Source organism: Astatotilapia calliptera, chromosome 11 (assembly GCF_900246225.1).
Source record: "Astatotilapia calliptera chromosome 11, fAstCal1.2, whole genome shotgun sequence".
In the NCBI taxonomy this organism is placed as follows: domain Eukaryota; kingdom Metazoa; phylum Chordata; class Actinopteri; order Cichliformes; family Cichlidae; genus Astatotilapia; species Astatotilapia calliptera.
Genome location: NC_039312.1, coordinates 36535274 through 36550523, shown reverse-complemented (window position 1 = coordinate 36550523; position 15250 = coordinate 36535274). Strand labels below are relative to the sequence as shown.

General features: G+C 42.7%; 1 protein-coding gene across 1 annotated transcript in view; it reads left to right on the top strand.

Moving 5' to 3' along the window:
* Window positions 1-10721, top strand: part of gon4lb (gon-4 like b) — a 28272-nt gene extending 17551 nt beyond the window's left edge. The window contains exons 21-30 of the mRNA XM_026184197.1: window positions 1973-2216; window positions 2302-2459; window positions 3615-3812; window positions 8571-8714; window positions 8791-9099; window positions 9414-9512; window positions 9590-9716; window positions 9798-10149; window positions 10241-10343; window positions 10427-10721. Of these exons, the coding sequence (XP_026039982.1) occupies window positions 1973-2216; window positions 2302-2459; window positions 3615-3812; window positions 8571-8714; window positions 8791-9099; window positions 9414-9512; window positions 9590-9716; window positions 9798-10149; window positions 10241-10343; window positions 10427-10543 (1851 nt within the window). The 3' untranslated portion in view covers window positions 10544-10721. The remainder of the gene's footprint in view (window positions 1-1972; window positions 2217-2301; window positions 2460-3614; window positions 3813-8570; window positions 8715-8790; window positions 9100-9413; window positions 9513-9589; window positions 9717-9797; window positions 10150-10240; window positions 10344-10426) is intronic.
* The last annotated feature ends 4529 nt before the right edge of the window (window positions 10722-15250 follow it).

The window sequence follows — 15250 nt, the reverse complement described above, 5'->3', positions numbered from 1 at the left end:
GAGTGACTGAATAGTGGTATTGTAAAGCGCTTTGGGTGCCTAGAAAAGCGCTATATAAATCCAATCCATTATTATTATTATTATTATTATTATTATTTTCCCGAAGTCGCAAAGGTATGACGTCACAACATTCTGATTGGTCACTTGCAATGTTGATCCTGGAACAATATTTAGTATGATGATCTGGGAACAACACCAACACGAGGATATCAGATCAGCCGTCGCCAAAGTGCTTGCTCACAGGGGGTCATATGATTGTTGGGTTTTCTCTGTATGTATTATTGTAGGGTGTACCTTACAATATAAAGCGCCTTGAGGCAGCTGTTGTTGTGATTTGGTGATGTTTAAATAAAAGTGAAACGGGTTTTATTGCCGGCCTCCTCATTGGTCAGAAGTTGTCTCTGATCATGTATTTTTACTCCGACACAGAGAGAAAAGTTCAGGTTTGAGGAAACAAAGACTAAAGATTTTCTCATGTTTTTGTGTCTGAGGCAGAAACTGAAGCTGAATAGAAAACATTTTTTAAATTTCTTTCCTTTCAGTAGAAGCTCATCAGCACAAACAGCTGCTGAAATGATAGACAGAGACTTTATTGATCCTAAAATGGACATTTGTGTTACAGCCAGTGTTGGGCAAGTTACTTTGAAAAAGTAATTAGTTATAGTTACTAGTTAATTCTTCAAAAAAGTAACTGAGTTACAATATTCTAAAAGTAATTAATTACTTGAAAAGTAACTATTGCGTTACTTTAAAAAACGTTTAACCCTCTGGGGTCCAGGGTGTAATTGACCATTTTTAACTACTTTTGATTTTCCCTCCACATTTCACCTTTAAAAACTATTTACTTTGTTTGGTATCGTCCTTTTCAGCACAACCTCACGTCTCTGAATTTACAGTTGTGTTTTCATTTTGACTACTGTATTAACACAATTGATCTAAAATCAAACAAAAAATATAAAATCAGAGTAGAAAAAGTGATATTTTCACTGTAACAACCACAAACATGTTTAATGAATCATATTTCATAACTTGAAATGCAAATATAAATTGCCAATTTTAAAATCCTATGCACAAGTTTTGCAAACAAAGTTATTTGCAGCCATTTACCTTTTACCTTGATTTTTTAAATAACCATTTCAAACTATTTAGAGAACAATCAGCTGTTCTTCAGTAAAATGCCACACAAATTATTTGTGCCTCTCCAAAACAATAATTTCTGTCCACTATAAAGGAGAACATCACAGCCTGATACCTGCAGGTCTGACAGCAGCAGGTGTGTCACTCCTGTTTCTACCTGGAGACAGCAGTCGCCTCATTGTTCTGACACACAACACAAAACTATCCACAACGATACACACTAACTACACAAGACAACACATTAACTACACTCTCCAAACACGCTAATCTCTCACATCTCACAGCTTCAACCATCTGTTTGTTGACAAATAGTAACGGACTGCGCCGCATTTTCTTGTTAGTAACTGTAACAGCGTTGTAACGATAGGAATAGTAATTAGTTAGATTACTCATCACTGAAAAAAGTAATGCCGTTAGTAACGCCGTTACTTGTAACGCCATTATAACCATCACTGGTTACAACAGCATGATCAAGTTTAAGTAAGAGTAGGATGATGCTCAGTGTGTTTGAGAACGGTGTTTCTGAGAAAAACCTCACCAAACCCTTGGCTGGGTTTGAATCCAGAGGACACAGTCTGAAGAAACATGAACGTTAATGAAGACCAGTTTGGTCTTTAAAGTAAACCAAAACAAACTGAAGGACCGACGTCTTCAGGGAGACGTTTGTGAATGATTGGTATTCACTGATTTAGATATCGGTAACTCTCGGCAGTGAAATCTGTTTTCACGAGGAGGCGTTTGGATTTGTTTAAAAATATTAAAAGCACGGCTGAAAAGAAAAGTTATGCTGATGAGGTGCCAAGGGTTTGGATAATCTCTGACCTTTGACCTTTAGGAGACAATGAAGCAGCTGACGTGGCTTGCGGCGGAGCAGCGGCTCTGTACAGATGGCGACTCAGAGGAGGAGCACTCTCCCACCTCTCCTGGGTCGCAGGAGGAGGAAGAGGAAGAGGAGGAGGGGCCAAAAGGAGAGGACTCAGGGGAGGGGCGGAGCAAAAAAGCGGGTTTAGACGAGGAGACGCCGTCCAGAGAGCGGACGCCTGGAGGAGTAGGGGGGCGATGTCCCGGACGAGGACGAGGTGGGTCTGCGTCTGAACACCGTTTAAAACACTCGCCATCTGTGACCGAATACTTCGTGTTTCTTATTTTCTGTCATCTCTGCAGGCCGAAGCCAACCTCATCGTGGCCTCAGGAGGAGCCGTCAGGAGCGCCACAGCAAAGATGGCGCCAAACTGCTGCTGCTGTATGACGAAAACATCCTGGACAACGACCCGCACAGAGAGAGCAAAGACATGGCGTTCGCACAGAGTTACCTCAGCAGGGTGAGCAATGGACGTTAAATCGTCCCGCTGTTTGCTGAGCTCCCATCTTTGCACACGTGGTCTCTCCAGACGCTGACATCATCGCCTCCGAACCTCCTTTCAGTTTCCTGCGTTTCTTGTGATAAATGAGAAAACGTTCGTGGCTGCTCCTCCAGCAGGATTGGTCAGATTTTAGTGAATGATCACTTGATAGGTCTCCACCCACCCCTCCACCATGTGGGAGGTAGAGCAGGTCAACTACTGATTGGAACGTTGGTGGATCGCTGGCTCCTCCAGTCTGCATGCCAAATATCCTTGTGGAAGATATTGATGTTCTCCGATGCATCTGTCGGAGTGTGAATGTCGTTAGAAAAGCACTCAGTTTAGAGTCAGTGCCTATCAGAATGTGAATGTGTTGTATAGAGCGCTTTTGAGTACTCCAGGAGAGTAGAAAAGCGCTATATAAGAATCAGTCAATTTACCACACACTGTGCTCGTGGTCATGTTTGTGGTTTCACCTGTGAATCATCACCTGGATGAGAACGTCATTGATGTTCAGCTGCTTTTGCTTCGGCACATAAACGGTGCAACGTGTCCGGTCTTCCCTTCGGGCTCTTTGGTTCGTGTTTGCATGGATTATTGTTAGCATTGTAATCTCTGAGGATCATAAATAACAGCATCGTTAATGACTCCCGCATCGCGTCTCCCGGGATTTGTGTCTAGCTTTCGTTGTTCTGCGTGTTAGAAGGAGCTAGGAGGAGTGACCACAGCAGCACGACGTCTGTGGGTGAATGAGAGGGAAAGATTGATGGGGCAATGTAAGTGGAATCTGTAGTGCCGCCACACGGACACTGGAGGGCAGTAAAAGTAAGATAAGATAACCTTTATTAGTCCCACACGTAGGAAATTTTTTTGTTACAGCAGAAAGTGGACAGTGCAAAGTTACATAGAAAAATTAGAAAAACTGTGGAATAAGATACCTAAAATATAGGTGGTGGAGTTGGTGTTTCCTTTAATAGTGACATTTGATTTTACTGGCGTGGCGTGGCGCTCGTTCAAGTTCGTACAGTCTGTACGAGGGGGCCGGTCTTCACTTTGTTTGTTTTTATGGCAACAGTAATCACCATCTCTCCTTAGAACATGTGGGCTCATGATGTTCCTCCTGTGTGTCGACAGGTGCGTGAGGCACTGCATGATGTACCTGAGCAGGTGGAGGAGTTTGTGTCTCTGCTGAGTGAGTTTGAGCAGGTGGGAGATGGACAGGAAGTGATGCAGCTGTTCAGGAAACTGCGCTGCATCCTGGGAAACCGGACAGACCTCCTCCAAGACTTCGCCGCTTTTCTGCATCCTGACCAGGCGCTACTGTGTGGACTGGTGAGCAGCTCGTGTGGTTTTTATCATTGGAGTTAAACTCGCTGGTTTTCCTGTTGATGACAGCCCAAGGTGTTCTGTATCAACTCTGGTAAAAAAAAAAAAAAAAATCCACGCTTCTTACTGATGTCCACAATTCCTTTTTTATTTCCTCTCACAATCATGGAGCACCATGAAAACTAGAAGCAAGTAAAATAATACCATTGGCACATACAACATCTGTTTCAGACACTTATGTCTTTTAACAAAGTGCACAAGTGCTTAACAATTTAACAAGCATAATTTTACCGTGTACGCTTTGTAAACCAGCAGTAGAAAAGTTGAAGAGCCCTAAAAGTCAGTCTTGTCTCTGCCGCTCACAACTTGTTGTTCCTGTGACTCCGGAGGAGGTGACTACTCCACAATCATGTTCACAGAAACTTTCTTTTGTAAGAAAAAATGTATCACTGGACTCAAAGATGATCCTTTTCCACTGTAAGTGTACACAAACATGAATACTAAATAAAGCAAAACAATATAACGATCTCAGGCGCTGGCTTCTGGTGTTGTCATGGCAACCCACACAATTGCATTTCAGCATCAGCTACATGTTCATTAAGTTTCCTCATAAAGGCTCCAAGTGATGAATTCAAAATGTGTTTTTCAGTGTTGGGACTAACGCGTTATTAAGTAACGCGTTACAGTAACTACGTTATTATTGTGGTAACGAGCACGGTAACTAGTTATTAAGCCAAAATCAGGAACGCGTTAGTCGTTACTGGGATTCAGATAGGCTCGTTACTCGTTACTTCGTGTGGTGGCTGTCGCGGAGCTTCCACGGATTCAGTAACATTAGCAAGTGGTGGAGGCCAGCAGGTGGATGAAGGAAAAGGGACGCAGAAGGAAAAGAGACCCGAGGCGGCCGCCGGTCCAAGTGTGAACTGAACTTCAGGTAAGAAGTTATGACCTGCAGTCTCTCTGGGTCAGATATGAACCAAGTTTAGGTGGAGTTTATTTTCGTTATGCTGACTTTTTCCGTACTGCGTGCCAGCTAGCATGACGGAGTTTCTATACAGCTGGGTGGTGCTATGAAGTTACTGATGTTGAACTTTATTTTGTTCATAAGTTATTAGAGTTGCCAACCTTCCCGTCTGGTATTCAGAGAAAATATTACGCGTTTCTTATTGAGGTGAAAGGGAACAGTTTGTCCCGTAATTCAGCTACAATGAAAAAAGCACAAAGCTGCAGTTATTCTGTGTCTTTGCTGCACAGCTGCCTCTTCTTCTCTCATCCTCTCATCCTCCCTCTCCTGTTTCTACTTCAATCATGAAAACTGATCAGTGATCAGCTGATCGGCTCTCTTGTTTGTTTATCGCTCACTTTGCGCCGAAAGAGGAAACCAGCGGATGTCGCGTTAAACAACAGCAGCACGTTTAAGCTGTTGTTAGAATTTATTTAATATTAATTTCTAGTATCAGCTGATGTTTGCTGGAGCCACAGCTGCAAAAAAGCTGCTGGTCATGATATGGTTTGGTTATCTGGTGAGAGGGAAACATGAAGATGAAACCAGGAGACGTCCTTACTGGATCATCAGAGCTGTGATGGAGAAACAGGTTTACCTTTTAGGTGACATGAATGAGTTGAAGTTATGAACTGTTTCTGAGAGACAAATAACACCAGGATCCTTTTCTAAGTAGCTGACAGCTGGTAACTGTGCAGGTGCGGATCTAGCAAAGTGTTGCCAGGGGGGCATGTAGGGCATTAACAGGGAAAGGGGGGCACAAAGAAATACTTTTCTTTCTTATTCTCATTTAAAATGTCTAGCTTTTAAAAAATAATTATCTGAATCTTACAACAAACGATTGATAGATCGATGCATATATACCATCAAAACAGTGTACATCACTGTCACAACAGTGTTTATTTTCATTCAAAGGCTTTATGATTTTTCCTATAATGGTGGGCCGGTCTCTAGTCAAAATGCCCGGGACGATTTATTTGTCCCAGTCCAGCCCTGTATGCAGCTAATCTGCAGTCTGGTGTTACCTACATTAGGGCTGCTCGATTATGGCAAAAATGATAATCACGATTATTTTCACTGAAATTGAGATCACGATTATTTGACGATATTTATTTAACCCTTTAAGACCTACCATAGAACCAAGTCCGCCAGAGCTTATATTATTTTTTTTACATGCTGTAGTGCCATTTGTGGGAGCATTTCAAGTTGCTATACATCAATACAACTGTTATAGCCCATATTTTAATAATATGTATGCATTAAGTCCATAGTAACAACATTAATTGCAAACAAGTGCAATAAACTACAAAAAAAATTGAAAATAGTTTTTGTTTTTTTACATATATTTCTACTTGGAGAAATTTAAGAGGTTTATCCCTCAAAACTTTAAATACAAAAAAAGTTGCAAAAAATAGTTTACAACAACAGGAAATTTATTTTGAGTGTCTTCATAGTTTTATTTTGGAGATACAGCAATTTTTATATACTGCAGGAAAAACAAAAAAACAATCCTATGCTGCAAATTTGCAAAGAAAACAGCAGGTGCATCAAAATAAACTATTTCCAGCAGTGCAATATGAGTCCTAAGCATCCCAGCAACTATTCAGAAAAGTCAAACATGACTTATAAAAACACTAGTATAGGCTTTTAAGGCCTACAAGTAAAAAACTAGATTTTCTGCGAAAATGACATCACTTCTGGTTTCAGGCAGGAAATGCGATAGTTCCTGTTGACGTCTTTTTCAAAGTGGGAAGTGTTAAGAACAGCTGATGGATCGGCAAAGCGTGTTTCTGGAATATTATGTTTTTGTTGCTGCAAGTGCTTTTTATGCAATTTTTGCAAAGCTTTATGTGGAAGGAAACCATGACCGAGGACAAGCTGATGGCATAAGATGCAAGTACAACTCCTCCGGTTTCATATGCAAAACAAATTATTGCGCTAGCTTACATGGTTCAGGTTCTACAGGGATTTAAAAATGGTTAGGCAAAACGGAGCGTGCTGCTCTGACTGGCTTTAAAGGGTTAACAATAACAATGTGTTGAATAATGACTTTAAAAAATAATATAAAATAGTGTGCAAATACTGATAACAGTGCAAATGTTTGCAATATAAGAAATAAATGAAAAATGTAAACATCTATGTTTAGTGAACTTTGCAGTGTTGCTCTGTGGTGCAGCTACTACATCCTAGCAAAGTTTACACACTGTCTACTTGATCCACGTCTGACTCCGCGAACCCATAATGTTTCCACACCACTGAAGTTTTGTTTTTTTTACCTCTCTTTTCAACCAACAGCAGTCACTCTCCTCTCCAAATAACTTCTGCTTAGCTTTCCGAGCTTCCCTCGGGTCCTCTTAATTGTTGTGACGCGTGTTCGAAATGGAGAGCGGTGCACTCGATTTACCACACGGAGCAGCGCGAGAGTAAAGTACGAGGGAGGTGCTAATAATCGGCTCAGTCGTTTTTAATGATTGTTGAAAGCCCAGATCGTAATCGTGATTAAAATTCGATTAATTGAGCAGCCCTAACCTACATCTTCCAATTCAGAAGGCAGAATTTCTGAGTACAATCGAAAGCACCACGACTGCAGTTTTTGTGTTGGATGTAAAAGGCGCACATGACGCTGTGACGTAGGCTAGAATCATGGCAGTAGTCAATGACGGTCCAGGCGTGGGATTTCTCTCGTGGAAATATGCACATTATCTTTTTCTTTCTATTGTTAGGTGGCACAGTGCACTTGTGGCAAGTACGCAAGCTAGAAGACTGGCAAAGTTATGGAAGCAACACATTAACAAGAAAATTCTGAGTAAAATCAAAGTTACTTTCCCTAGTAACTAGTTACTTTGAAAGTAACGAGTAACTTGAAGTAACTGAGTTACTTTTGAGAGAAGTAACTAGTAATGTAACTAAGTTACTATTTTAAAGTAACTTACCCAACACTGGTGTTTTTACAAATCTCTAATCCCTAAAGCTCCGACTAAAGTTAAAGTCAGCCTCAGCCAATCACAGAGCCCCTCATGTGAGAACCTGTTAGGAGGCTGAAGAGTTTCCTAATGAGAGGAGAGAACAGCTGAAGGATGACGCTCCTTTTATCTCCATGTTCACAAAGGGCAGAGTTTCTTTAGAGTATCATTGATCACAGGGCTTAAATCTGGGACTCTCCACATTTGACTCTTAGAACTGAAGAAGCTTCTCGGATGAGAGGTGAAATGTCTTCAAGCAACTTAAAGAAGTCCAGACGCTTTTCTTTCCAAGCTCCTTAGACAAGAATCATCAATCGTTTTCTTTTTTTAAGGTGCGCCGATTGATTTAGCTCATACAGCGAAGCATTCCACCTTAAGAGTTGCCGTAGCTGCCAGCAGGACAGTGAATGTCTGTAGAGGCTGACGCAACTGCTTCCTCTGTACAGGCCGCCATGCTCGAGCATGTTTGGACTGTGCCCATCTGTTCGGGCGAGCTGGGGCATGAGTGCACGCACTCAGTCTGCCATCGTGCAGTTACAGATGGCGTTCCAGCATCAGAACAAAGCACTATGGATTCTTAAACAGGAAGTAAAAAAACTGCATGTCAGCGGTGTGCTGCAGAACTCGAGCGGCGCAGTTTGAATAAACAAACGTCCCCGTGCCTCATTTCATGTGCTCCGTGCAAGTATCCGTATCACTGCAGCTTTTTAGCTCAGTAACAACGAGTTCACGTCATGCCTCCGTCCATTCGCAGGTCACAAGAATTTAACGGTGTTTTCACTCTTCATGCTTCTGCAGTTCGACGAGCAGCAGGCGTTTGAGCGCAGCCGCCGTTTCCTTCGACAGCTGGAGATCAGCTTTGGAGACAATCCGTCGCATTACCAGAAGATTATCAAAGCTCTGCAGATAGGCCAGGACCTCAGTCCCACCAGCGTCCACGAGGTACGAGGTCTTTGAACCAGATTAACCAGACAGGTGGAACTAACCTGTGCTAATCTCAGCTGTTTCATGTTTTCAGCTCAAAGCTCAGATGTCTATGCTGCTCAAAGGCCACACCCATTTACAAGCTGAATTCTGGGTGTTTTTTGACGAGCTCCGCCCACCTCCAGCGCATCCTGGACAGTTTGAAGAAACCCATTGGCCAGAAGATGGAGGCGGCGGGTTGGAAGGTGGAGAGGGCGTCAGCCAAAATTCAGGAGGCGGGGCCAGTGGCGGGTTTGAGGAGGTGACGTTGCCAGAACTAGAAGAGGAAGAGGAGGGACATAAGATCCAACCAATGACAAACCGGCGTCAGAGAAGGAAGATGGACTCTCACAGAAACTACAAGGTCTGAAGGGGGTCAGATTATTTCCTGTCTCTGCTCCTTTTTATCAATCTTTTAGGGGAGAGCTGTACTCCAGGTCGTTTGTAGAAAAACACAATCCACAGCGTTCCAAAGTCAGATTCCACGTCTGTTTTTTTGGAAATCTGGATCCGTTATGACTCCAGATCTTTTGGAAGTCGGGATCCAGGATTGTTTGCTTATTTCTGCTGACGTCCTGTCACAATGAGCAGCTGTGTTTTCAGCCCTGTGATTGGTCAGATTTACATTGTTACTGTTTTCAACCCTGTGATTGGACAGATTTACACTATTCTTTGCAGGGCTGTGATTGGTCCGATAAAGACTGGGTCTGCCCTTGTCGTGATTCAAAGATCCAGAAACACAAGAGGAAAGGATGCACCCGCTGCCATGGCAATAAGGTATGTCTGTATGTTTCACCAGAGGTGAAACGCGTAGAAAGAATTACACCTGAATTACCTGTTCATCTCTCCTTTAGACCTCAGGGGGCGTGTCCAGGGCCATGAAGAGTCTGGACCCACTCTACTCTCAGATAAGTGCTACCCATGATGAACCAGCTAACAAAGACCTGGACCTGAAGGGGGGCGACGACAGTCCCCTGCCAGGTATGTCACACGATCCTCTGTTGGTCCTTTAGCAGACAGGTGCGTGTTTGCTTTAAATAACTTTATTGTTTGTGTTGACAGATCGGTGTGATGCATCATGGGAAGGCTCGTTTCCACTGGCTGATACAAAAGAGGAGGAAGAGGAGGGCGAGGAAGAAGAGGAGGAGAGGAAAAAGGAACAGAGCCCAGCAGCAAAGAGGAGCAGGAGAGAGGAGACACTGCAACCGCCACCTGTGACCCTCTCCATCACCTCTACCTGCACCTCCACGATCTCTACTTCCTCCTCTGTAGCTTCGCCCTCCACTACAGCTTCCTCCACGTCTGCAGCCTTCTGCACTCCTCCTCGGTTAGCTCCTCTTCCTCCTGACCTCCCTGTCTGTGCCAAAAACATTTCTCTGACTGCAAGCGGGGAGAAAGTGATCCTGTGGACAAGGTACTTTCTTTCACCTCGACGAAGGAAAGGTGATTAGGAAAAGGAGTTAGGAGGCACCTATGGAAGGCCTGACTGTTTGTTTATTTTTCAGAGAAGCAGACCGGGTCATCTTGAAGACATGTCAGCAAGAAGGAGCCAATCAGAACACATTTCAGGCCATTTCCAGCCTGCTCGGCAACAAGACTCCCAGCGAGGTGATTGGCTGTTCAGTGTTCTTCCAGCATGATTGGTCGGTTTGTCAACTGCTCACTTTATTAACTTCTTGTCGTGTCTTCAGGTGTCCCGCAGGTTTCGGGATTTGATGCATTTGTTTCGGACAGCAGCACGTCAGACCAGCTCAGAGGATGAAGCCCCACCCATTGAGACAGAAGCAGCCAATGAAACGGAAGACTGATATTAACCAGTCAGAAGATCTTATCCAATGAAAAAGCAACGCGTCTTTTATTAAAAATAAAAGAAAGCAAACACTGATGTGTTTACTGTCCATAAAAAATCTGTAAATATTAACGTTCAGAAGATTTAATATTATGTTGTCTTTTTGTTTTTTAAGTCAATAAAGAAGTTTTCCATGATTTCATGTTCTCTGGTGTTGCTGACACATCAAACGGATTATTGTAGAAAATATTTTACTGCAAAAGTGCCAAACTAAGTGGAAGATGTTACACCGGAGTTAGTGTGATTGATCCCAAACTCCTCTGAATAAAGCCGCTGAGCCTTTCATCAGGAAGTACAGGTGTGAGCTGCACTCTGCTGTTCAACTTAGAACAGCAGAGTCCACGTTCATTCTCTTATCCTGATTATCCTAATAAGGATAAGTGAACATGTAAACATTAACACCTGTAGGTGTGATCTAAGAAAACACCAGCAGATATAAACATGCTACAAAACAACAGAAACAGAAAAAAAATGTTTGTGGGGACACAATAACTTGAAGGACCAGATGGCTTTTAAAGCTGTACTTTGTGATGCACACTGATCAAAGATTGACGTTAACGTTACAGAGAGATTAAGACTTAATCAATAATTAATGATACCAACTTATCCACAAACAGAACAATCTGAAATATGGACACAGGCTGGGAATGCTGCGTGGAGGATACGAAACTCCGGTGCATATCACTTTTACACTCAAACATCTGGACCAGTTACACTAATGTTAATATTAGTCTGGTTACTTTGCTGCCTAATCTGGCTTTGTTGGTGATGTCGAGCAAAAAGGAGCTTAACCCTAACCCTTGATTTATCTCCTTAGGCTGTTTGCCCGACCAACGACCTGCGACCTGGAAAAGTGGAAGAAAATGGATGGATGGGATACAACACAAAATACCCGGTATTGAATAGCTTTATTGTTCACACAAAAGCAGAGGAAAAACGCCAAACATTCAGTTTTATAGAGCCATCACATTGTCATCAATAGTTCAGTAATCAATAAGATGACCGTACATTAGAATCAGACCTAAGGACAAAAGTTTAAACGAGTTGGGATTCATCAAGCAGAATCAGCATACTAAAAAAGTATGATTTCCTTAGGGATCAGCATACTTTTTTAGTATGCTGATCCCTAAGGAAATTATTAAATCTGCACCACAGAAATCACCTTTTTATTTTATCACCTCACAAAATGTTAAAATCAGATAAATCGATCATTTTATTGACCAGAAATCAGCCACCGGGAACTTCATGTTTTCAAACTGGAAGTTAAATAATCTTAGAAAAATCAAAAGCTCGGTCACATTCTGAGGAAAGATGTTATGGGATGGGAAAGTCAGAACTTCTTACGGGAAATTTTTTATGGGAAAGTCAGAACTTTGTGGGAAAAAATTTATTGTCAGCAGGTCAAAGGTCACATCGTCCTCTGACATGTTGCAAGTTTCTTGCCTGGACTGCATTCATGTGCTTCTTACACAAAAGCTTTCCTTTTGAATACCATGCCCTGGTGCCAATACTCTGTCACAGGGACAGCAGAACCTTTTATACTGATGTCTGAGTGCGGCTTTACCTGCAGCAGATGAGTGACACTTCTTGTACACAAAACAAAACCTGATTCAGGTTTCAGGTTCTTTGTAAAACAGACAAACGATTAATGGAGGTGTTTCTGTTGCAGTAAAAAGATTAAAGCCTTTAACATTTTCCTCTCTTTCTGTAGTACGACCTAAACCTTCCTAAACCTAAACAAGCCCTAAAAGCATTTAAAGAGAATCCAGTCAGACCTGCTACTTTATTTACTGATGATACTAATCATAACTGATTCAATCAGGCCCCATCTTATCTTTTTTTTTTGTATACTTTCCCCTGTATGTCTGTGAAGGTTCTCAGTCATCCAGGTTATCGTAGTCTAAGGAGCTTGGAAAGAAAAGCGTCTGGACTTCTTTAAGTTGCTTTAAGACATTTCACCTCTCATCCAACAAGCTTTTTCAGTTCTAAGGGTCAAGTAGTGGAGAGTCCCAGATTTAAGCCCTGTGGGAGTAATCTGCCAAGAGGGACAATGGACCCCCTAATAAACCTCAACCTAATCACACAACCCAAGGTGTGAAAACGGGTGTGGGTCACAATCAGCCAGGGTTTCGGGTGACCTCATTGTGAAACCTAGATGTGAGTGGGCGTTAAGGTGTCTGGGAAGGATCTCAAAACTGGATTTTCCCTGTAGGGAAATTACTCTCTGCATTTAACCGATTCACTCAGTGAAGCAGTGTGCAGCCAATCCAGCACCCAGGAAGCAATGTGTAGGAACGGTACCTTGCTCAGGGATACCGCAGGTAGCCTTCGGTGGATTTGAACCCTCAACCTTCTGATCATGGGGTGAACGCTCCCTAATGACCGTAAAGTACCATATCACCCCATTAGAGCACTTCGCTCTCGCTCTGCAGGCCTACTTGTTGTTCCTAGAGTATTTAAAAGTAGAATGGGAGGCAGAGCCTTCAGTTTTCAGGCCCCTCTTCTGTGGAACCAGCTTCCAGTTTGGATTCAGGAGACAGACACTATCTCTACTTTCAAGATTAGGCTTCAAACTTTCCTTTTTGCTAAAGCATATAGTTAGGGCTGGACCAGGTGACCCTGAATCCTCCCTTAGTTATGCTGCAATAGACGTAGGCTGCCGGGGGATTCCCATGATGCATTGAGTTTTTCCTTTCCAGTCACCTTTCTCACTCACTATGTGTTAACAGACCTCTCTACATTGAATCATATCTGTTATTAATCTCTGTCTCTCTTCCACAGCATGTCTTTATCCTGTCTTCCTTCTCGCACCCCAACCAATCAATGGCCCCGCCCCTCCCTGATCCTGCCGGAGGTTTCTTCCTGTTAAAAGGGAGTTTTTCTTTCCCACTGTCGTCAAAGTGTTTGCTCATAGGGGGTCATATGCTTGTTGGGGTTATCAATGTTAAATTATTGTATGGTCTAACTTACAATACAAAGCATCTTGAGGCGACTGGTCCAGTATCATATCAAGTATTTGAACCTTTGCTTCCAGGTTCTGCTGTGGCCAATAGCCTCAAGGACTCTGAGCTTCACATCTCCTCACGTGAACATTTCTTCAATGTTCTCCTTGTGAGCTGAGGGTTGTTGTCTCTGCTGCACGATTCAATCCACAGGCAGATGTCCTGCTTCTCAGTCAAAATCCATCATTCCATCAGTGATGGTGAGCTGTTCTGGTCTGTATGCACTGAAGCAGTCCCAAACCATGACCCCACCATAGATGCTTTTGGACTGTGGGAACATTTTCGTAGCTGTGGTCACTCCATGCTGCAGGAAGTACAAACTGCCAAAGTTCTTGGAACCTGTTTTTGGTTCTTAGCTGCTAATTCAGGACTTTTACTCTCTGAGTGACAAAGTGCATGCTGATTGATGCAACAAATGAAAAATATAAAAGTAGGGAAGCTTCTGGGAACCCTTACAGCCCAATGACCACCAACAAGTCTCTTTCTGAAATCCTCACTTCTCATCTGGTCATGAGTCACAACATGTTGTGGAAATCAGACTCAGATAGATAGTTCTTTAAATACTGTACAATATAAAGCACCTTAAAGCGCCTTGAGGCTATTGCTGTTGTGATTTGGCGCTATATAAATAAAACTGAATTGAATTGAATATAAACAGCTCAACTGAAAACACCTGACTCTGATTTTACCTTTATTAATCATCATAAGAGGTTCACATATTTCTTCATAGAAATGTTACTTTACCTGTTATTGTCATCTAATATATCTGTTACTGGTCTAAATCCATTTTTAAACTAGATTCTCTTTAAACATTTTTAGAATTCTGACAGTGTTTTAGGTCATGATCGTGCAACAGGCTTCTTTCTTCCCCCAGGTGTAGGTGATGTGGGCGGTGCAGCAGTTCCTGACAGAAAGGGGGTGGGGTCAACCCTGTGCTCTCTCTCCGGTTTCTGGGTCTACGTCATCATCGAGCTCTGAAACAGGAAGAAGCAACAAAACAAAAATCAGAGAGATTTCAACTAGTGGCAAGCCTTTGAGCTCCTGGGTGAAGCAGTTACCTCTGCGGTCACGGCTTCCCACTCAGTCAGTGTACGTTATGGTCCATTTGTGATGTTAACATCAGTGAGGTCTGGGTAAAATTCATGCGTCACTGGAAAAAAATTAATCCACTAAATGAGCTAACTGGGCTCCTTTAGCTTAGCATGTGTCTCCAAGGAAATCATAAATATAAATAATAAAGAGAAAAAGACAGAAACTAACCGATTCCTTTCAAAGGTCTAAAAATCTGGTTTTGAACTCCTCAGTTCAGCTTCTGCAGGCTCAAACTAAAAGCACAGGCAGTCCTCACCCATATGGTTGTCTGCTTTGCCCTCTGCGTCCTGCTGCTGGTTCTGGTGACTCTGGTGGTTCTGATGGTTCTCTGCGGCACACAAATCTTCCTCCATGTGAGTGTCTGCGTCTGATTGGTCAGGAGGAGAGAAACTCTGACACCTGGCCAAATGTGGGAACATCTGAAGCATTGGCTGCTTGGTGGAGGAAAATCTGACATCATTCCAAGGTAGATCAATAGGAGACGAATCTGCTGCTGATATGTCTGTTCCACAGGAAACAGGAGGCGATAAAGAGTCAGCAACCTCTGGGACAGACTGATTTCTTTCTCTGTT